Genomic DNA, 21,555 nt, shown 5'->3' on the forward strand with positions numbered 1-21,555 from the left:
CTGGTTTTGCTTTATACCATGGAGGACACAGTGCTCCCCAACGACCTTAAAAAATTCACCACTTTTCCCCTAAATAAATGAATCACTAGAGTCAGTATTGCAAAAACTATTTGGAGATTCTTGAGTTCAGGAATGTTTTTCTTCTTCCCATCACCCCAGTTGAATTTAAAATTCAAAGCAGGACCGCCTCATCAAATAATTAAGCCAATTGCCTTTGTACGTTAGCAATATAATTTTCCATCTAATTTGATATTCTGTGGGAAGCAGCAAAGCCATGTAAACTAATAAAATGAGGCGTCTCTTACGTTAGGCAGTGTTAATGATTAACAGGCATATGTGCTCATTTTGTTTTTGTTTTCAGTTTTCCGCTAGGTTTTCAGTTGTCCGCTAGTTGTAGTTGTTCGTAACTGAGTAGAATGCAGGGCCCTGCCAGGAGTGTGGACCAGTTCTGACCTTGCAGAAAAGTGTTTGAGTCAGATAGCCATGGATTTAAGTCGGTGTCTGCTCCTGACTCATAGCATCCCTGTAGGGAATTATCTCACCTCTCTGGTTTTTTATTTTTATTTTTTTCATTTATAAAACACAAGGGTATTTAATTTTAAGACTTAATATAAATCTATAGTAATCAAAGTGGTATGGTTAGAGGGATTGGTGAAAGGTTCGACACAGGTCAACGGAATAAACTAGAGTCCAGAAGCAGACCTACACAAACATGGCCAATTGATTGTCTATGGAGAAATGATAGACTTTTAAACAAATGCTGCTGAAATAATTGGACTTCCAATCCTTGAAAAAAAAATCTGAACAGCCTTTTAAGTCCTAAGAAGACTAGAAACACGTGTAAAATCATCCAAGGGTCTCTAACTAATTCTTATTAATAGTAACAAAAAAGATAACCATTTTGGGGTTTTTTTCTTTTTCTCTCTCTTTTTTTTTGTCTTATTTTTTGTTGTTGTTTTCTAGAAAATAACTATTTTAAAGAATTTGGGGGTAGCTTTTAGGAACCAGTCGATCATGTAGAATTTAATGGAAAGTAGGTATTTTAAAATCATAGGCACAGTTTACTATACGTCACTGTATCTAAAAATATACAAAATATTCCAAACTACATAAAGGCAATCCAAAATAGCCTTGTTCCAATAATCTTATTCTTTATGGGCTGCTAATGAAGGATCTTGAAAACAGTGCTAATATGATCTCTTTGCTATTTGCAACATTGTTGCAAACTCTTTCTTATGAATATATTAAAAAATAGTCTTACTTTCTTAAGAGAACTTTTAGTACCCTTAAGGGTAAATCAAAAGAATAATCAGAAAGAAACAAGGTAAGGATTCTCATTATCTTCCCTGGATGTGGTTTATTTTTGGTTGTTCAGGGCCTTACAGCAGAGCTCTCCTGGGGCCCCCAGGCTATGCAGTGAATTAGTTGTATTTCTAGTGAACCTGCAAGGCGTTGTTGGGGAAATTACTGTTGATTTTTAAAAGCAAAATACCCCCCCCCCCCTTTCTGTTTCTGTCACAGAGCCGTGACAGAGAGCATCAATCAACTCATCACTCTGTGTACCCAACAAGCTCCTGGCCAGAAAGAGTGTGACAACGCCTTGCGGGAGCTCGAGGTAGGTCCCTGGGCAGGTGCTGAGGATCTTAGAGTGTGGGTCTGTCTGTCCTTTCCCTCAGGGTCAATTCCGTCTCCTTCGTCCCTGCATGTTATGTTCCTGGAAGACTGTTGAGGCCAAAGTTCCAACCCGAGTGGGAAGGAGCTGAAGAAAGATAAGATTTGGTGTAATTATCATCCTTGCTTCCCCCTTTTCCACTAGGATGCCAGTTATTTTGTTAGAGGAGTCTTTATTTCAACAGGAAGAGGCGTGTGTGTGGTCTTGGGTGTAGGCTGAAGAGGCGCCATCTCTACCTGAAAAGTTTGGGAGAGATTATTCTGGTGCATTTGGGAGAAGCTGGGATTGATGGGCTTTTTGAGTAACAATGATTTCCCTGTACATTTTACTTTGTAACACATAGGGGGCACATAAGATGCAACCCACTTATTACTGTACAATCAAGGTGCCTGTGGGGTCCTTAGTGGCCCAGAACAGTGCTTTTCCATTTATATTCACACTTACAGTTTATTTGTAATTTAAAATCCATTTAAGCCCATAGAATGTATGTGGGTAAACATAAAATCAATGTGCCTACTTGTATGTAAAGCAGTTCTAACCAATGTAAGTTATATTAAAACAGCCAAATGGGTATCTCCATAGATATTGAGTTTAGTCTTCTGGATGATTAGCTTGGGTCTGTCATGGTGGGAATAACTACCATGCCAGAAGGGGTGGGGGTTGATCGCAGCTTCTGAAGGGTTTGATTGAGGCCCGGTCTGAGGATGGCAATGGGCCATTGTGCACAGCTGGAAGTGAGAAGAGGCTGGTTACCATGGGACTGAAACATTCTGAAAACAATGGAGAGGGTTTCCGGCCTTGGGTGAATTACTGCCGTATTCTGGTCTGTTCACATTTGCAGCTATGAATGATATGTGAGCTGTTGATGTAAATGAGCTCTGTTGGCCTAGGTGCAAATACTCTGTCCCTTAATGGTTTCCTTGGTTGCCAAAATTATGACTATTTCAGCGTCGTTGAAAGCAATTTTGATTATGCAAGGAGTGGGAGGAGGTTCTTCAATGAAATGAGCTCCTTCTTCATGCTGCCCTGTTTTCCTTAGACCTTTGAGGAACTTAGCAGTTTCCACCATTACTTCCCCCCAACCCTTTGTAACTCAAATGACCTTATCTGTCGGTTGGCTGTGCCCCAAAGGCTGCCATCCACATGTACATTCTCACTCACTGGGGAGGAAGTTGAATGGCTATATCCCCAGACTTTCCTTCCTCCTAAGTGATCTTCGAAGGTCAGTACAATATGAAAGCTAGCGATGGTTTTCAGTGGAGTAGAGACAAAGACAGAAGGGGCAAGCCCCTTACCCAATTCCTTGATGGGGACGTAAGCAAGAGTGAACATTTTATATACTGTTTAAATTAAAAAGCATAAACCATTCCCAGTGGGCGGTTTTGGGGAGTTACTTTCTTTCATTCCTACCCATTAAAATGTTCAAGAGTTGAAAACTGAGGATTCTGCTAATCATGAAGAAGTGAGTTAGTGTGTCCTTGAAATTTAAACTCCTTGGAGTTTTCCAGCAGAGAAACTGTACTAATTTACCATGAATATGTTGCCTTGCATTAACTTTCCGATTTCTTTGAAAGGAAAATCTCCCCCTTCAGTAGATACTATACTTCTCCTTCAAAACTGAAAACCAGAGATTCTCCTCTCTGTCAAAGCTAACCTCAGACACAGTTCCCCCATCCCCCAGGGTTGTGTTTTTAGCATGAAATCTGAAATCATGGATACTGTGATAGAAATTCCTTTCAAGAACCCAGGTAAATGAGTGATCGTGACCAGAATCCTGGTTATGGAGGGGAAGTTCATCGTCGGTCTTTCATGGTGAATTTCTCTTGTTCTGTAACACCTGCCTTGCTTTTTGTGTTCTCCGTCTCTAGACTGTGAAGGGGATGTTGGGCAATCCTAATGAACCCGTTAGTGACCTCTCTTACTTTGACTGCATTGAGAGTGTGATGGAAAACTCCAAGGTAAGCCTGTCTATGCTCTTAACAGTGCTCTTCAGTGTGGGGAACAATCTAGACGTGCTGTGTGTGCCTCTGTCTGTGGCCACTCTGTGAGGCTGCACGTGTCATGAAGCTTTGTTGTGGAGCCCTTGGCTCAGGTGCTTCTCAAACTTGACCACGCACCAGAATCACCTCAGGGCCTTGTTAAACAGAGATTGGTGGGCGCCACCCGTGAGTTTCTGATTCAGTAGGTCTGAGGTGGGCCTGAGATTGTGCATTTCTGACAAGTCCCCAGGTCCTGCCCATGTGGTCCAGGAGCCACACTTTGGGAACCACTGCTTATACCCTGTCGCAGATGGGTCTTACTGTGAATCGAATCATGTATTTTCTTCACCTGGGTTTGAACTGCTGGGGAAAGCCCTTCAGTGATCTTGGCTTATATGAGACCTCTTGTGCGTTCTTTTTACCATCTATCCATGGCATGCATTCTCAGGGGGAGTGAAAAATGGGGGGGTTGCTTCTGGGGGGTTAGGAAAATCTAAGATAATACAATGGTTTGTGTACCCCCTCAATCTTAACCTTACTGAACAAAATCTTATTTCTTAGTATTTAATTTGTTGTCTGTGGCAATTAGGGGGAAAATACTATAAAAAGACGTATTAGTGGAGCAATAATAATTTTTTAAAAGGTTGAGAAATATTGACCTATGGTAATAATATTGATGTTTTTGAGAATGCCTCAAAATCAGGTCCAAATGAAATGCAAGTGAGATAAATGGATATTGAGCAGTTGCAGTCCGGCTTTGTACTTGGAGCACAAGTGCATGTTCGTGTCCATCACTTTGCATTAGCTTTGGGGAGACATCTGTATTGGTGAGATCAGGAGGGCCCACTTTGGGCAAAGACTACAGTTTGCTCTCTCCAGCATCCTTTATGGAATTATGGATTGTCTAAGAGGAGGATGCATATGTTTTATATACTTAGGGCCAAAGAAGGGTGCAGGGCTAGGGAGACAAAAATACTGCACATAAAAATACTCTCTAACTTCTTTGCTTTGCAATTCCTTAGGTAAACTGGATTGTTTTGTACAGCTAAGCAATTTTAGGGAATTTCTTTTTCTCCCCCATCCAAGATGGCTTACTGACAGATAAAGAGCTCTGCGCTGCTTTCTAGACTTAGCCATCCCACAGTCTTTCCAAAGGGATGTGTTGAACAGCCTTCAGTTCCACCATCTGTGACCCTGGAAAGTAGAACCTTCTAGGTTCTTATGAGACCCATACCATGTTTCCCTGAAAATAAGACCTAGCAAGACAATCAGCTCTAATGCATCTTTTGAAGCAAAAATTAATATAAGACCCGGTCTTATTTTACTATAAGACTGTGTATAATGTAATGTAATGTAATGTAATGTAATGTAATATAATATAATATATAATATAATATAATATAATATAATATAATATAATATCGGGTCTTATATAATATAAGACTGGGTCTTATATTAATTTTTGGTCCAAAAGATACATTAGAGCTGATTGTCCGGCTAGGTCTTATTTTTCGGGGAAACACGGTAGAAGATAGAACAGCAGATAAGAGGCAGGTGTCCTGCCTCTGCCCATAACTTTCTCTGTGACCTTGTACAGGGTGTTTGACCTCTCTGGGTTGGATTCTAAATGCTAAAATCCCTTTTAGCTGTTCGTTTAAAGACCTCGGAAGAAAGAATAGTCGTATACCGACAATTTTCAAAATAAGAGGAAATACTTAGAAAAGTTAGGAAACACCTTATTAGTGTTCAGATTATCTATTTATATATCCTTCTTAAAAACATCTACATTTTGCTGTCAATACATAAATGAATAATATCAGGAAGAGTATATCTTCTGCTTTCTGGATATGACTTCATCTACAGCTCAGTGGATATGTCTGAATTTTTATTCTGGGAACTAACAGTTACATTTCAGGCCATTCACCTATGGGATGCCCTGTATTGATTTTACTTTATTGATCTGAATATATTAACTCTATCTCCTTGAGATATAGATAACTTTTGGGTAAAAGGTTTATCCTTTCATTATTCATTTCTCTTTATGCAACAAAAACGATATAAGTCTCTTGAATCTCTTCCTAATACAAGTAAAGGAAAATAATGGCAAATACTGTAAATTAAGTGGCCTTGAATGTTACAGTGGGAAGTGTAACCCCTTTACCCGTGGTGTGAAGGAATGCTGGTCAGAGAATATTGCTGGTTGTTTTGCAGGTTCTGGGCGAGTCGATGGCAGGGATTTCCCAGAATGCCAAGACCGGGGACCTCCCTGCCTTTGGGGAGTGTGTGGGGATTGCGTCCAAGGCTCTCTGTGGGCTGACAGAGGCGGCAGCTCAGGTAAGGGGCTGGTTGGTCCTGCGGTGCTGCCTGTGTCCTGTGTCAGATGGTGGATACTAAGAGTACTAGATCCATGTGGGAGGCATAGGGGGGACTCCAACTTCAGCTCCTTATTCACCTTCTACCACAGAAACTATGGAAAAGGCGGTGGCTCCTGTGCTGGCTGGGCATTTAGACAAAACATCAGCTAAGTTCCCCCGCAGGAGCAGAGCAGCCTGGGAAAGACACTAAGACACCCTGATCAGTGCAGACCCAACACGAGGGTTCAGAGGCCAGCTGGCTTTTTTCTTTTTTAAGGTCATTGTTACAGATGAGTTGTTTGGGGGGGGGGGGGGGGTGTAGAATAGGCATTACATAATTCACATTCTCTCTGAGGTTTTGGAATTGTAAAACTCTTAGTCATAATCCTTCTAGCATCGGAGGGAGAACAAATGAGATGCCATCATGCAGAGACATGATCAGGCATATTCCTTGCTCTTCTTCTACTGTCCTGTGTGTTTCCAATAATTATTGGGCTCCTGTGACTGAAGCTTCAGAACTGTCAACATTTGCCTTGAAGGATTTATCATTTGAAAATGACTTTGAGCCTAGCAGATTTTACTACACCAAAGAAAAACCTCCCTAGTTTGCGGGATGAAATTATCTACCCTTCCTTATCCTGCCCCTCAAATCTCAGTGGAAATGAATTAAGGTTAACAGTCCTGCTCACAGATTCATTTTCTCCCTGTTATGGGGTTAACACACCCAGAGGGTTTAAAAAGAAGACGTCTCATAGACTCTTGTCCTCTTAGTGACCAAATACTAACACTGCCTTGTCTTTTCCCCTGAGCCATCTTCCTCATTCGTCTTATTGTTAGAAATACTGGCCTAAACAATAAGCACGTGTTGTTCGTCTCGTGTAGGGCAGGCTGCAGGGTTGGCTGACCCTGCAGCTCCATGCCGTCAGTCTGCACATACTTTCTTCTGCCTCTCCCACCTGCCGGCCAGAGAGCTTCATGCTGAGGCTGTAATCATAATGGTTGCCAGAAGCAATCAAGCTGCATTCATCCTTGTTCGTGCCCCACAGAAAAGCTTCTTGAGGCTTTCTTAAGAACAAGGAGACTTTGGTCCCTGTTTGTTCCCAGAAGCCTACAGCAAACTCCAGCTGGTATGTCCCTGGCCCAAACTGGCATTCACCTGTCCATCCCTAACCCCTTATTGACAAGATTGATTACCTGACCAATTTGCACTGAGGAGCCCCCAAGCATGGCTGCTGCACATACACTGCAGGCCTATTGCCCCCACAGGCGCATCTAGGAACGCAGAACTTGAGCTGTGGTTTTCTCCTCTCTTTCCAGGCTGCATACCTTGTCGGCATCTCTGATCCAAACAGCCAGGCAGGCCACCAGGGCCTTGTGGACCCCATCCAGTTTGCCAGGGCTAACCAGGCTATCCAGATGGCATGCCAGAACCTGGTGGATCCTGGCAGCAGCCCGTCACAGGTAACCGTGGGGTGAGGATATGAGATCTGTAGGTGGGTGGTGGGAGAGTGTGAGAAATCAGTCAGGAATACTGTTCTTATAGAGTTTGCGAAGCCAGCTAAATGCAGCACTGTAGATAATTATTTGGGCGGATATGGCAAAATGTCGTGAAAGTGGAAATGTGTAGGTGCTTTGAAATGGGATGTTGGAAGGCTGTAGGAGTAAACTAGTCACCATGAGACTCATCAGGAGTCTCATGATTCCATTCAGTGCAGAGCACACATGCTGAGGGCTTGTTTTGTGCTCAGCACGAAGGGTCGGCGTGAGTATGACCTGGCCCCCTTGGCCTTTGGCTCTTAGTCTGTTGGATAAAGTTTGGAAGATACAGTGATGGGCTGTGATGACAGTGCCAGGGATGCACAGAGGAAGGTGTGATGAATTTTCTGAGGGGTTGTCCGAGGTCACTTCACAGAAGTGGTGGCACTGGTCACTTCACAGAGATGATGGTTGTGTGCCAGGTTTCCAAGTCGGGTCAGAGTCCATAGTGCATTCAGGAGTCACAGACATTTCAGGACTAGACAGTATGTGACATTCCATGACTCTTCTAATACTCAAGTGGCCTTGAGTCCTGTTCACTTACTGAAGTAGTATGTGCTAAATGGAGCAAGAACTGGCCTGCATGGGGTATCAGAGGCATGTCTGTCGTGCACCCTGGGACCAGCATTCTTGAGGCAGGAGAAGGAGCCAAGTGAAGGCGGCAATGCAGGGAAGCTCTGGAGCTCCAGCAGTTCCCAGCTGGTTTGTAAGACGTTAGTGTACCCAAGATTCCTTACCTGTCCAATTAAGGCCAAAGGGGTGTCACCAGCCTCAGCCAAGTAGGTTCAAGAGAGCAGTCTGGTTTGCAGGGTAGAGCCTGGAAGATTCCGGAGCCGGACTTCTTCATAAGGTGCCTACAGCCCACTGTGGATGAGGCAGGAGCTTATCACCCCCCTGATGTGTATTTCACTCCTCTAGACCTGGACTCTCCAAAGTGGTGGCCACTGCCTGCCTGTGTGTGGCTATGTATCACACACTTAAAATGTAGCTGGTCCAAATTGTGGTGGGCTGGCAGTGTAACATACACTCTGGATTTTGAAGACTTGATATGATAAGATTGTAAAATCTCATTAATAATATTATTCAGTTGATTACATGGTGAAATATTTTGGATATATCAAGTTTAATAAAGTATATTATTTAAATTCATTTCTCTTGTTTCTCTACTTATTTTAATGTGGCTGCTGGAAAATTACATATGTGGTTCACACTGTATTTCTGTTGGGTAGTGCTGGCCTAGACCCTGGACCAAATACTTCCTCGTGGGGGTTCCAAAGGATAGCTGACTGTATCTCCCTTCGGACTGTCTGGAGCCCAGCCCCCTCCCACCACCATACCAGCTCTCCTTTCCTTTTCTTTGTTTATTCTCTCTGGTTTAATAATTCTTGCCTTCTCCTTTCTTGGAGAGATGTCGCGGGTGGCAGCGCTAGACACTGATGTTGTAATTACACGGGCCCTGCACATGGGAATTGAAAAGGAATCCAGGGCTCGGGACCAGGGTGGACTCCTCTGAACTAGACCCCTCTGCACTGAAGCACAGGGTGCCCCCAACCCAGCTCCGTACCTTGTAGGTTCTGTCAGCCGCCACGATTGTCGCTAAGCACACCTCAGCCTTGTGTAACGCCTGCCGCATCGCCTCGTCCAAGACAGCCAACCCGGTAGCCAAGAGGCACTTTGTCCAGTCAGCCAAGGAGGTCGCCAACAGCACCGCCAACCTGGTGAAGACCATCAAGGTAGGTGTGTGGACAGAAGCCTTAGAAAGCCCTGTGACACTCACTGCAAAGGGGAGAGACGTAGACGGTGTGAGCTCTGCTCTCCTAAGACATACGTCCAGTGAAGTTGGACTTCTAATTCAGTCTCGTGACTTAAGTCACTAAGGAGAAGTCCCTTTACTAATGGAGATAAGTATCATGAAAAACCAACAGCCTTGGTCTCTACTGATCTTCTAGATAGTAAGGGGGGGAGGGCTCCCCAAATTCTGTACATGAGAAGCTTAGGGACAGAAATCTGTTTGGAAAGGGTTGGGTAAGGGGCATCTTTTGGTACTATGTTTGGGTAGCAAACACCCTGTGTTTACTTAAACTGTGGGCTTATGTGGGGTGTTTTAGAGGGGGCTGGTAGAGGGTCCGCCATTGTCGGTAGATCTGGACCAAGAGAGAAGGTAAAGGGAGGAGGGAATGGGAAATTATGGGGAAATTACTTTAAAAAAAAATCCTATGGTGTCTATTCCATTTATAGTTGTTTAAATGTTTAAATGTTTAAAATGGAGCGTCAACTTTTTTAAATCGATCATTCCATGTGTATAACAAGTTTATCTTTGTGTGAGAGGCCATGGGTAGGTTGGGGGAGGTGGGAGCAGGGTACCCTTTTGAGGAGGGAATTGCAATGGCTGGAATATAGCCCTTGTACATAGGTGATAAGACCACAAACCCAGCCTGCCCTAAGCAGGACCAAGCAGGTAGGAGGCAGCTGACCATGTGAGAAAACAGCCACAGGCAGAGTCAAGCATTCTTCTCCAACCCTCTCAAGGGGATTGTCATGGAGGCCAGCTACCAGTGCTGTGTAAACCCAATGTGCCTGAGGGAGAGGCATTGGAGGGTTAACACTTTAAGGACTTTCACGTTCATTGACATAGGACAGTCTGCCGGACACGTCCTAGAGTAGTGGGACTTTCCCGCATTCACTCCAGAGCATCCGGCACTAGACACCTCGTTTTCCTTTCACTGCCCAAAGCCTATTTAATCACAGGGCGACATTAGTCAACAGGCTGAACCAAGCAGAAGCAAAGGAGAGAGCACACCGCCCAGCAGCGGTTGGCAGCTTGTAGGTGACAGCCCGGGGCAGGTGCCCCAGTCAGCAGTTTCTTCGCTGTTTAAACAGTCTTTAAAAAAAAAAAAAAAAAGCAACAAACACAAATCTGCCTTTTGAAGACAATAATAATACAGGTTGAAAATGAATAAATGAAAGCCAGTGCCCAGGGCCCCTAAGATCCTGGTGCTAACCCTCGTTAATCACTTACTATCGTAAGTCCTAGTACTAGAAACTAATAAAGCTTACATGTTTAGATGTTTAGCTTGTGCACAGCCTGTTCCAAGTGTTTTGCCTACATTACTCATTCAGTCCACACAACCCCTGTGTGCTTGTCATGCCCCTTTTACGGACAGGACACTGACGCACAAGGAAGCAAAGTAACTTGCCCAAGGCGACCCAGCCAGTAAGCAACCCAGCTCTGCTCTTTCCACTCTCAATCCCGCTCTCACCCTTGGCCATGCTGTTCAAATCTTCTGCGTGGAGAAGCTAATCCATCTCACTGACCTGGGAAGACACACCTTGATGTGTCTATACTGCGTGTGTGCAATGTTTGGGGGAGGAGGGGGTGGAAAGACAGCAAGAGAAAGGAAAGTAGTGACATCATTGTTGGTTGCTTGTATAATGAACTTATTTCAGTTAAACTTGGCCGTTTTCTGATCGTTAAAAAACAGGCTATATTTAGATGGACCAAAGCAGAGATAAAGGAAAGAAAGCATTCTTTAGAAATTCCTGGAAACCTTTTTCTGTCTCCTCCTTGGGTTTAAATCCTGACCTATCGCTGTTAAGATCTCATCTCCTTTTCAGATTCTCCTCACAGTGTCAGACTCTCTTTTCAGTTCGCTGCAGCAAATGAGCTCTTGCGATGGCCTAAACGGTAGGCCTGTGCAGAAACATCAGAGGAGGGATGCAGGGTGACCGTAATATGGAGAAGATGAAGGCCTCATCTCCCAGGAGAACCCCAGGAGTCAGTAGCAATGGATGAAGAGCTGAAATGAACCTGTTGCCCCTCAACTTGCTAAAATGTGCTTGTTTTTCAGTTCCCATCAGATGGCAGGGTTTGCCGGTGGGCCATGAGCTTTGTTTTTAATTTACTAATAGTAAAATGGTAAAGGTCATTTCACAGTAGCACACTGTGCTATCTACTGAATAGATTTCCTGTTTTAAGGAATGGTTAAGAATTCTGTCAACTAGCAAAACAAATGAATATTGAATTCCCTATTGGCTTAAGAGAGCTGCCTTCATAGCTGCATTCTGCTCTGAATCTTGCACTTCTCAGTACTTTTTGTTTCTTTTCACCATGAGGATGTGCCCAAGCCTAACTCCCAGACGCCGCACGCTTACAATCACAAAGAAAAGAGGGGAAGTCAGTGGAGGGGCAGTGGGGAGCAGGGAACAGATGGCCTCGCAGTGGGGTACCAGCACCCAAGCAGAATGTGTGCCTCCAAGAATCTCAAATCTCTCCTGACGACATTCTTTAAAATGCCAGAGCATGGCTCAGCAAGAATGAATGTCTGCACTGACCTCCCTGCCCGGGCGAGTTAGAAGTACACAGACCCCTAACCATGGTTCCATGCCATCTTTCTCTGGTTTCCACATGTCATGTTGCCTGCTTTTCTCTCTTCCGTCATCTCATTACCTAGTCTCAAATCAGATGTGTGGAATGGAATGTTATTTTAACTGTGCAGTCGCTCAGGTTTGGGTGCCAAGTAGAAATTGTGCAACAACAGCTTTTGTTTTTCTGAGAAATTGAAGTGTAGCAGAGGAGTTGAAGCTCAGGGTTTTGCGATGAAGCATTTCCAGGTACCCAAGAAACCAGCTCCAGCTCTCACTAATCAGCTTGACTTGGCTGTAAGTACACTTTCTTGGTCACCCTTATGTTTGAATTGGTAAAGCAGGTTTCTGAAGGAGAAAAACCTCTTGGGCTTCTCTTACTCCTTATTCACGTTGCCTTTCTCTAAGGTCAATAGGGACAGAAGGGAGCCAGGGGTCTTGGGGTCTGGTTTGAGGCATAACCTTGCCACAGCGTGTCTCTTTCTAGTTGTTGGTTTTATCATCTGAAACATTGGGGACTTGGGATTAAATGACATTTGAGATCCCTCTAACTCCCAAAAGTCATGAGTCTTTGATTCTGGTACACATGCAAAAATTGTTTTTCCTGGCTCACTTTGAGATTTTGCTAAGTGAGGACTTTCGGAGGAGCTGGCCTGGGTTTTGGGAGTGCCCTGTCCTTATGGGGCCTGGGTGTTTAGTTAAGTGAATTTACCCTTTCGTTGTTATGGCTGCTATACGGACATTCTGTGACATGGAATGTCTACATGTAAACTGCCATGCCTGCTTAAAATTGCTCCAGTTGGGCAGATTTGAGTATTCCGTTTACTTGGGTGCCTCAGCCATGCCCAGAGTGGAAACAGCATTAAGAAGTGAAATAGTATCTGTGTAAATAATCCTTTCTGATGCTAAATGCTTCCTTTGGAGGAAATAGTGTTTCCTTTTTGAAACTGGAAAAAAAACAAAAGAAAAAAAAAAACAGGGGCGGGTGGTGGGTTATATAGCTTGGTAGTCTAGTCCGCATTATTTAATGTTTTGTCCTGTGAATAGTAATGGGCTACATGACATGCGATTTTAGGGCCTGTGCTCAAAAGAAAAAACTTTCTTCATCATCTTGGTGCAGTTGATGACACTTGCACAATTAGAAAACCCTTCCTTAGGATTTCCCTCAGGTAATCATATTTTCATTTTGAATGAGTTCAGCTAAGGGTTGGTGCTTCATCAGGTGCCTGCCTTCCTAATAGGCAGGGAGGGTTCTAGAAGGTAGAAAAGGGAGTAGGAAGAGTGTGGCGAGGAAAGAAGCAGGAGTGAGCTGCGCTAGGGGGGCCTCGGCATCTTCCATTGAGCTAGACGCCATCGTTCCAGCCGCAGCGGGTCTGATTGGTCCCTGGTGGTGCTGGGACCCGAGTTCGTTTGATAGAAAAGTCCACTCCTGCCGTCTGCCGCCTCAGCGGTCTGCCTGTAGGAGGACCACTCCTGTCAGGCCGCTGCTGTGTGGCTCTCACCCTGCTTCCCACTGTATTCCCAAATTGCTCTGACGCCTGGGAGGACATGACCTCCAGGAGTCCGTGATGTTAATAATGCAACAAGGTTAGGGAGCCGACTCCTCGACACAGCCAGTGCTGGCTCAGTGGGCGTAACAGGCATCAATGTTTGTTGAGCACATGAGTGGCAATGAGAACTGAGGCCATATACGTGAGCAAGAAGAAGGAGGCACGTAGGGTTTCCACTGGGCCTGGAAGAATGGCAGGATCAGAGGTGTGAAGGTGGAGATCACTGCCTGGGGGGGGGGGGATCGTGCCGAGGCAAACCATGCACAGTATTAGCGAAGACGGTGAATTCGCCAGGCTCATGGGAATTCCTCTGGAAATATTAGCTTGGTGGATATGCAATTATTGTCCTGAGCTGCCAAAGCTTGATTGGAATGTCGTTGTTATTCAGAAATAGCCTTTACACTGATCATGCCTGCCTACTCTTTCCTTAATGGAAAACAGAAATGCCCCCATCTCAGACCCAGGTTGTTGCATAATGCTGGTGCCACTGGTGTTTTGCTCACTAATTGTCTAAATTGATATTTATATATTGCTTATAACAGTTAAATTAAACGTTTAATTAGTCATTTAACAAGGAAATTTACATTCTTTTACAAACATAACTGCCTTCTTCAGTGTAGCCCTTTGTTGGGAGACAGGAGTGCTGTGGCTGGGTCACAGTCTCTAGGTTCCAACAGTCTTACTCTTGAGGAGGTAGATTCTGGGGTTGGGGAACCTTGAATCCAAGTGGTAACCCTTTGTGAGGCAGCCCGGCACGTGGATCACAGGCCGAATTCCTGAATTTTCATCTATCCAGGCCATTAATCAACAATGTAACCGATCGTTCAATGCCCTCGTATTACCTGCTGCTAATTTAAAAAAGAGAAAAGCTACTGAAACATAAGATACATAGATGAAAAACACACATCATATGTGTAGAGCTCAGTGGGTTTTCTCAAGCTGAACACACCTAGGTAACTATAGCCAGATCACAAAACAACATGGCAGCCCCAGAAGTCCCTGTGGAGCTCCTTCAGTCATACCCGGGCCAGAAGGTGGACTTACTGCTCACACCTTAGCCTAGCTTCACCTGTTTCTGTACTTTGCACAAATGGAATCATACAGTGGTACCCTTTTGTGTCTGGCCTCTTGAACTAAATATTATGTTTGAGATTTGCCCATACTGTTGGGGGTAGTTCTAGCCTGTTCCTTCCCATAGGATTCCATTTTGCTCATTTCAAACGGTGGCTATAAAAGCCCTACTTACGTCTGTCATTCAGGCACATCCAGGTAAAACTTAGAAAGTGCTACACGATGTTAAGTGTTTTTATGGTTTGGGATGAAATAGACTTAACTGGAGTAAAAATGGAGGGGAAGAACCCAATGGTTACAGTGTCAAAAGTGGGGAAGAAAGTGGTGCAGCTACAAAGTTTGGCAACATGGCTCATAGAGAGTGAAGAGCCATGTGCTATTAGAATCCATGTTTCTGCCTCATGTGCATGGGAAGTTGATGGCCTTTGAGGTCAGCTGTCCTATGAGCCACACATTCTTATAATTAGTAACTGAGCCCCTCTGTTTGATGGCAGAGATCTCTCTGATTCGTTCTTATTACTTATGAATTCAACAAATATTTTGTATTCTCACTAACCGACCTTCTTTCTCTGGGAGGTGATTACTGTGGCCCAGGAGTGATTTGTGCTTCTCAGTGGGGTGAAGTCTCTGTGTTTTCTCCCATCAGGCCCTGGATGGGGATTTCTCCGAAGACAACCGCAATAAGTGTCGCATTGCCACTGCACCCTTGATCGAAGCTGTGGAGAACCTGACAGCATTTGCATCCAACCCTGAGTTTGTCAGTGTTCCTGCCCAAATCAGCTCTGAGGTAGGGAGTCTTTGAAGCAAAGGAAATATTGGTGTCTTTGGCTGGTTTTGTGTGGCACTGAATGGACATGAACAGTTAAGAACTCCAAAAGCTCTCTCTATCAATATGGAGGGCATTGTTATTGTTGTCGGTGGTGATAGATGCACAGAGTTAATGAAACTCAATGTCTGCACATCACTTAAGAAGTAATGCCTTAGCTTTATATGTTAAGAACAATCTCTATGCATAGGTTTAAGGCTGATTCTTAGTATATGTCACACTGAAAAATGGTAACTAAGAACATGGCCCAAGTCCTCACCATCCAGGCCCTGTGTAAGCCACCTCTATGGTTCCCTATCCTCTGTTTCTCCTTTCAGAGGACAGAGGTAGTGATTTGGTAAAGAAGAGGACTCTGCTGGGCCCATCTCATTCACTCTTGATCCTTCTGTTTGGTCACAGGGCTCCCAGGCACAGGAACCAATCTTGGTCTCAGCCAAGACCATGCTGGAGAGCTCGTCGTACCTCATCCGCACTGCACGCTCGCTGGCCATCAACCCCAAAGACCCGCCCACCTGGTCTGTGCTAGCTGGACATTCCCACACCGTGTCTGACTCCATCAAGAGTCTCATCACATCTATCCGGTTAGTTTCTCCTCCAGAAATTGCTAGGGACCTGCATCTGAACAGGGCAGGTGGAGAATGAGCCCATCGGGAATTTGATTTAATAGCAATGTGGTCGATCATTAACATCATCTTTTCCTTTATCTCTTTGGGATCAGTGGTAGCACTGGTCACCATAATAGATCATTGAAGCACTTACTATATGTCAATACTGTCCCAAGCATTTTACTTATATTATCGCATCTGATTATCACAACAACATTGTAAGGTAGATACTGCCATTGTCTCCATTTTACTGATGAGAGAATTGAGGCAGAAAGGATTTAGGTAACATGCCCAAGGGCATCCCCAGGCCTGATGGCTCTAGTCCCAGTCTTTCTAAACATTGCGCCACATTGTCTATACCTAGGAGCTTATGCAGACAGCACCTCTATCCATTTAGCAGAATTTGGGGTTACTTTATTTTGCTAAAACAAAAAGATGATTCTAGGTCCCACAGTAACTCTGGCCATCTCTGACCTCCTTGCTGATAATAGGAGCCTGAAAAAATATCCCCTAAGTAGTTAAAACATTTCTGAAATTGACCAAAATTAATACTCCACGGCATGGAATACATCCCTTTTCTTAGTTACATTTTGTTTTTCAATTGCTTTTAAGCTCAAGACCACAGTTAATTTTCTTCGTGCCTTGAAAAGAAGAATCCACTAAATATTTTAACTCCTACCATAACCCAGGACGTTGTGAATAGTATGCAATATGGAGAGCATAATATGGTTGCACTGGAAAGAGCACCGACCATTTTTTTCTTTCTAAATAAGGATTCTCTGCTTAAGCCAGTGGATGGATAATCCAAGTCCAAATTGTTTCATTTGCAGTTGTCTGGCATCAGCCCGAGTTGGATGGCAGCACCGTATCCTTCTCACCAAAAATAAGTAGAGTTAGCACAAGTGTTAAATTAAGAAATGTACGGGCTGTACAGAGAGGCATTGCCAAGCAAGTGTCAGGGATTGACTCCTTCAACAAAGCAATCGAGTCAGGTAGAGAGTAGACAGGGGCTCCTGGCCACCAATGCAGGAGTGGGTGGTGGGACTTGAGCCCATGGAGCCTGTGTTTAACTCCCTCTGTCTCTTCCAGGGACAAGGCCCCTGGACAGAGAGAGTGTGACTATTCCATCGATGGCATCAACCGGTGCATCCGCGACATTGAGCAGGCCTCGCTGGCAGCTGTCAGCCAGAGTTTGGCCACAAGAGATGACATCTCTGTGGAGGTACACGGGGGCCCTGGGGCCGGCTTGGAACCCTCTGGAAGTGCTGAAGAATCTCAGCATCAAGCTTTGGGGGATGGGAGAATGGGCCCAATGTGCTTTTGATGATAGAGTTTCATCATTGGACCACCTTCTCCTGTGGAACTAACCTGGGAAGTTTTTGGAGGGAGTAGGGCAAATGCTGACTAGAGAACGGTGGTTTAGAGAAGGAATATGTGAGTTGCTGGGGGTGGAAAGTTCAAATGTGGCTGAAGTTTGAGGATAAATTAATGTCCAATGGAACATGTCAATAAGTAGGGTCATCACATCCAGTTTAACACATCAGTAGAGCAGACCTAAGCATGTACATTCTGAACATTTGTCTGTTGTCATGTTTCATCAATGCACTTTTTGACTGACAGGCACATTTAGCATTAAGCTATGCATTTGGTCCATTCAGAGATGAAGGATTCTTCCCTAAGTTACTCAACATCTAGTATTTGGGGACCTTTTGCGTTCTGTTATTAATTCAGAGCCACTTTGCTTTTTCTTGCCAGGTTTTCCAAAGCAGAGAATAGAATTTTCCTACTTTGATCCTATGAGTTTTTTCTATTACCTGTCAAGCGGCCTCTGATGAATACTTTCTCTTTGTCGAAAGTGCCTAACACTCAGAAGCTGCTTAATAAATATGGATGGGCTGTTTACTGATGTTTCCCTTGCTGCCACTGAATTTATCAACAATGAGCTGTGGCCCCTGTCTCTAAGCAGTGGGCCCAGAGTTGGTGTTGCTTGTTTTTATTAATAGAGCTGTCTTTTATCTCAGCTTCATGCCACCACTGCCACCCCAGCCTCCACCCCCGCCCCCATTTCCAAGAAAAGAAGGAAGGAATAAGCATCCCCAGCTTGTGTAGAATGGTAGAATTATTGTTCACCTGTTATTAAAGTAGGACATGCCTACAGAAAAGTGTGTATATCATAGTGTGCAGCTTCATGAATTTTCACCAACTAAGCTCACCCTTTAGTCAGCACCTCATCAAGAACAAACATGACCAGTGACTCAGAAGGCACCATCCTTTTACCATCCCTCCCCAAGCATACCCTCTGTCTTAACCTCCTCCCTAGAAAGAAATCCTCCATGTGCTCCCTACTTGCACTGTATTTCATTTAACAAGCCATCGGTGATAAGACAATTGCTGGAATATTCTCGTATTCTTGACTATAGTCACATTATAAGTGGGAAGATAAGTAATTAGCTAAATAAGACCCTTGGAAATTTGGAGGTTTCTCTCCACCCACCTACATCTTTCTATCTCTGTCTCTTTTTCCTTTTTTACCCAGGATTTTGTTTTCACATTTTCCTGTTAGGCTGCTCCTCTTACTGACTAAACTCTTCTCAAAGCTCCCAGCCCACATGCAGCATTGTTCATTGGGAAAGTAGCAGAGGCCCGAGTCTCATTTCTGATCAGCAGGACATTGTTACTTCGTCAGGAATCAGACCAATCCATGCTGGTGTGTGCAGACCTAAAATGTCCAGTATTGTGATATATTAAATCCTGACTCTATCAAAAGTGAAACTCCTGTGAAGATTCCTACACAAAGATCTGATCTTTCCCACTCCTCACTAACAATCTCCACCTTTGCGTTCCCCACCCCCTCACACTCCAGCGTCACCTAGATACCTTGCCCTGACTCTTTATAGCATGAGTTCAATTCTTTGGGATAGAGAGGTTAAACTGTCTCTCAAACCTGAGAAGAAATGCCTCAAGGACGCCATTTTCAATAACTGTGTCCACATCACCAAAGACAACAAACTCAGAGCCTGAACTGATGAGCTCAGTGAGCATCTCACCTGGCATTTTCACAGTGTGGTATTTGGGAAACAGTCCTGTTTTCAGAGCCCTGATCTCATTTTTACAGGTTCCTCCTCTCCCCATTCCCCATAAAGTAGTTCTTAGTTCTGAGGACACAACGACCCGATGTTCCCCTCAGACCCTACCGCTGGCTCTCTCCATTTGGACAAAATTGTCTTCCCTTGTTGGAAAGGCATGGCTGTTCCACATTTCCAATAATTATGCTGAATAACCCAAAGTAAAGATGGCAGTAGCATCCTTTGTCACTGTGGTTGGGGGAGTAAGAACCCAGTAGTAATAACGTTCCTTGGGCCTGCCTTGTGTCACAGTGCAGCTGGATTGGGGGAGGGGGTCCTAGCCCAGGGGAGCTGAGAGCCCCCGGGAAGGCACCAGGTAGGACAGCAGCTTGATGGCATACCCAGGCATTCTGATGTCCACTTCTTGTAGCCTCCCTTGTCTCTCACTCAGGCCTTTCTAAATCAGTGCGCATACGTGGGGAACCATGGTGGGGTGAACTTAACAGCTGTCTGTCCTTATCAGGCCCTGCAGGAGCAGCTGACTTCCGTGGTCCAGGAAATCGGGCACCTTATCGATCCCATCGCCACAGCGGCTCGGGGAGAAGCAGCTCAGCTGGGACATAAGGTAATGTACCTCGAGGGGGTCCTGCTGAGCGTACGCATGAGAGAGGTGGAGGGAGAGGTCTGTATTGGTGTGTTATTGTTCCCCAAATCCCGGTGCCAGGTACTGTGCCTGGGTCAGTCTTGACTTAAATGATGGGAAACAGTGTTCAACCTCCCTCTAGCATCTTCTCCAAAAATGAGCACTTCAGGATCTGTTTGCCCCTGACATTGAGACAAAAACTGCAGGGAAGTTTCCTGATTGGGGTCAGACTTTTCAGAAAAGGCTCATTTACAGTTATCTCTTGCACTTGACCATCACTGAGATAAGCCAGAGGGTGAAGCTGACATTCCTACGCTAATGTCTGCCACCTTTTGTCCCTGGCTGTCTGGCCTCATTCTGGTGTGTTTTAGAGGTACATTGTCCTTCCCAGGCTCCTAATATAGTGTCTATCTTCCACAAATGAGAAAGCAAACGTGCACATTTCACTCTGGACATCTAAAACCTCCCTATGTGGCCCCCCCAAGAGGAGCACCTTCCACTGAAAGTGTGTGCCCACATTGTTTTAAGTGCTGAATAATGTTTTGCCTGTTTGGGGTTTGTTTTGCAAATCCTTCAAGCATAGTTGGCTTGTCGAGCAGCCTGTGCCTCAGCAGAGAGAGGGAAGAAATTGGATTTTTAACAACCTTTGGGGTTTCCTAGCAGTTATCAGTGAGCCGTCAGTATCGACGTGCATATCAAGAAATCCAGGAGCCAGAATCTTCTCTGCAGGTATTGATTTTAGAAAATCAATATTCTTGCTTTTTTTAAATTACAGAACAGCTTAAGAGCCTACTAAGCTTCCTGCTGGTGTTCTAAGGAGAGGTTTTTGAGATTTAAAATGGTCAGTGTCTCTGCCTTTTCAAGTGCAGGGAACTTCATTTCTCAACTGAGTTCCTTTATAATCAGAAAGGGGCCTGTCCACCTTTGTGGAGAGGTTTGCGAGGGTAGGGGCACTGGCCTGGAAGCTGCAGCCTATGCCCATGTGGTGCTGGGGGGGAAACGGAGTTTGGCAGAGAAGTCAGACTTTGTCTTAGCAGCTACTTTTCATTCCTGTAGGAATTGCATATAAGAAAATATTCCTAGACTTCCAAGCCAGCGTCCTTGTCCTTGCAGATGTGTTGCTAATACGGGAGATTAATTCCTATGGCAGTGGGTGGCATCAAAAGAAAAATAGTGTATCTGCATATGTGAGTTATACATTTACTCTTGACCCTTTGGCCAAACCAGTCTGAATTGCTCAAAGGGATCCTGCACAAGGGCAGCCCACTCTCTCTGGAGGAGTCATGGACGGGGTGCTTTATTACAGCTCTCAGGTGGGGGCCCGGCTCAGCGTCAGCGTCACCTGGGAGTGCTAAGTGCAGACTCTCTGGCCCCACCTGTATTAGTTTCCTGCAGCTGCTATAACAAATCACTATAACTGAGTAGCTTACAACGACAGAAATTGAATCTCTCACAGTTCTGGAGGCCGGAAGTCCAAAATCAAGGTGTGGACCTGGCCATGCTCTTTCTGGAGGCTCTGAAGGAGGATCTGTTCTTTGCCTCTTCCAGCACCTGGTGGCTTTTGGCATCCCTGCCTCTGTGGTCACATTGCCTCCTGCTTTTCTGTTTGTCTTTCCTTCTTCTGACTCTTATAAGGATACTCGTTACCAGGTTTAGCCCCCTACTCCAAGTAACCCAGGATGGTCTCATCTTAAGCTCCTTTAATGCATCTACAAAGACCCTTTTTCCCAGTAAGATCACATTCACAAGTTCCTGGGATTTGGACAAGGACATATGTTTGGGGGGGGGGGGGGGGCTACCACTCAACCCACTCTGCCACCTTGGAATCAACAACATGCACGAAATCCTCAAAATTCTCTGCTATTTTAACATCTGTGCTAATCCAGCTGAGG

The 21,555-nt window shown here is 44.8% G+C and overlaps 1 protein-coding gene across 9 annotated transcripts in view; it reads left to right on the forward strand.

Moving 5' to 3' along the window:
• Nucleotides 1–21,555, forward strand: part of TLN2 (talin 2) — a 410,573-nt gene that overhangs the window by 313,146 nt on the left and 75,872 nt on the right. For all 9 annotated transcript variants that reach the window (XM_019755358.3, XM_074327637.2, XM_019755356.3 and 6 more), the window contains 9 exons: nucleotides 1,522–1,615; nucleotides 3,541–3,630; nucleotides 5,863–5,985; nucleotides 7,323–7,466; nucleotides 9,113–9,274; nucleotides 15,171–15,311; nucleotides 15,750–15,931; nucleotides 17,045–17,177; nucleotides 19,544–19,645. In XM_019755358.3, coding sequence (XP_019610917.2) covers nucleotides 1,522–1,615; nucleotides 3,541–3,630; nucleotides 5,863–5,985; nucleotides 7,323–7,466; nucleotides 9,113–9,274; nucleotides 15,171–15,311; nucleotides 15,750–15,931; nucleotides 17,045–17,177; nucleotides 19,544–19,645 — 1,171 coding nt within the window. The remainder of the gene's footprint in view (nucleotides 1–1,521; nucleotides 1,616–3,540; nucleotides 3,631–5,862; nucleotides 5,986–7,322; nucleotides 7,467–9,112; nucleotides 9,275–15,170; nucleotides 15,312–15,749; nucleotides 15,932–17,044; nucleotides 17,178–19,543; nucleotides 19,646–21,555) is intronic.

Source organism: Rhinolophus sinicus, chromosome 3, assembly GCF_057876585.1.
Source record: "Rhinolophus sinicus isolate RSI-liver-muscle chromosome 3, RSI-T2T, whole genome shotgun sequence".
NCBI lineage: Eukaryota > Metazoa > Chordata > Mammalia > Chiroptera > Rhinolophidae > Rhinolophus > Rhinolophus sinicus.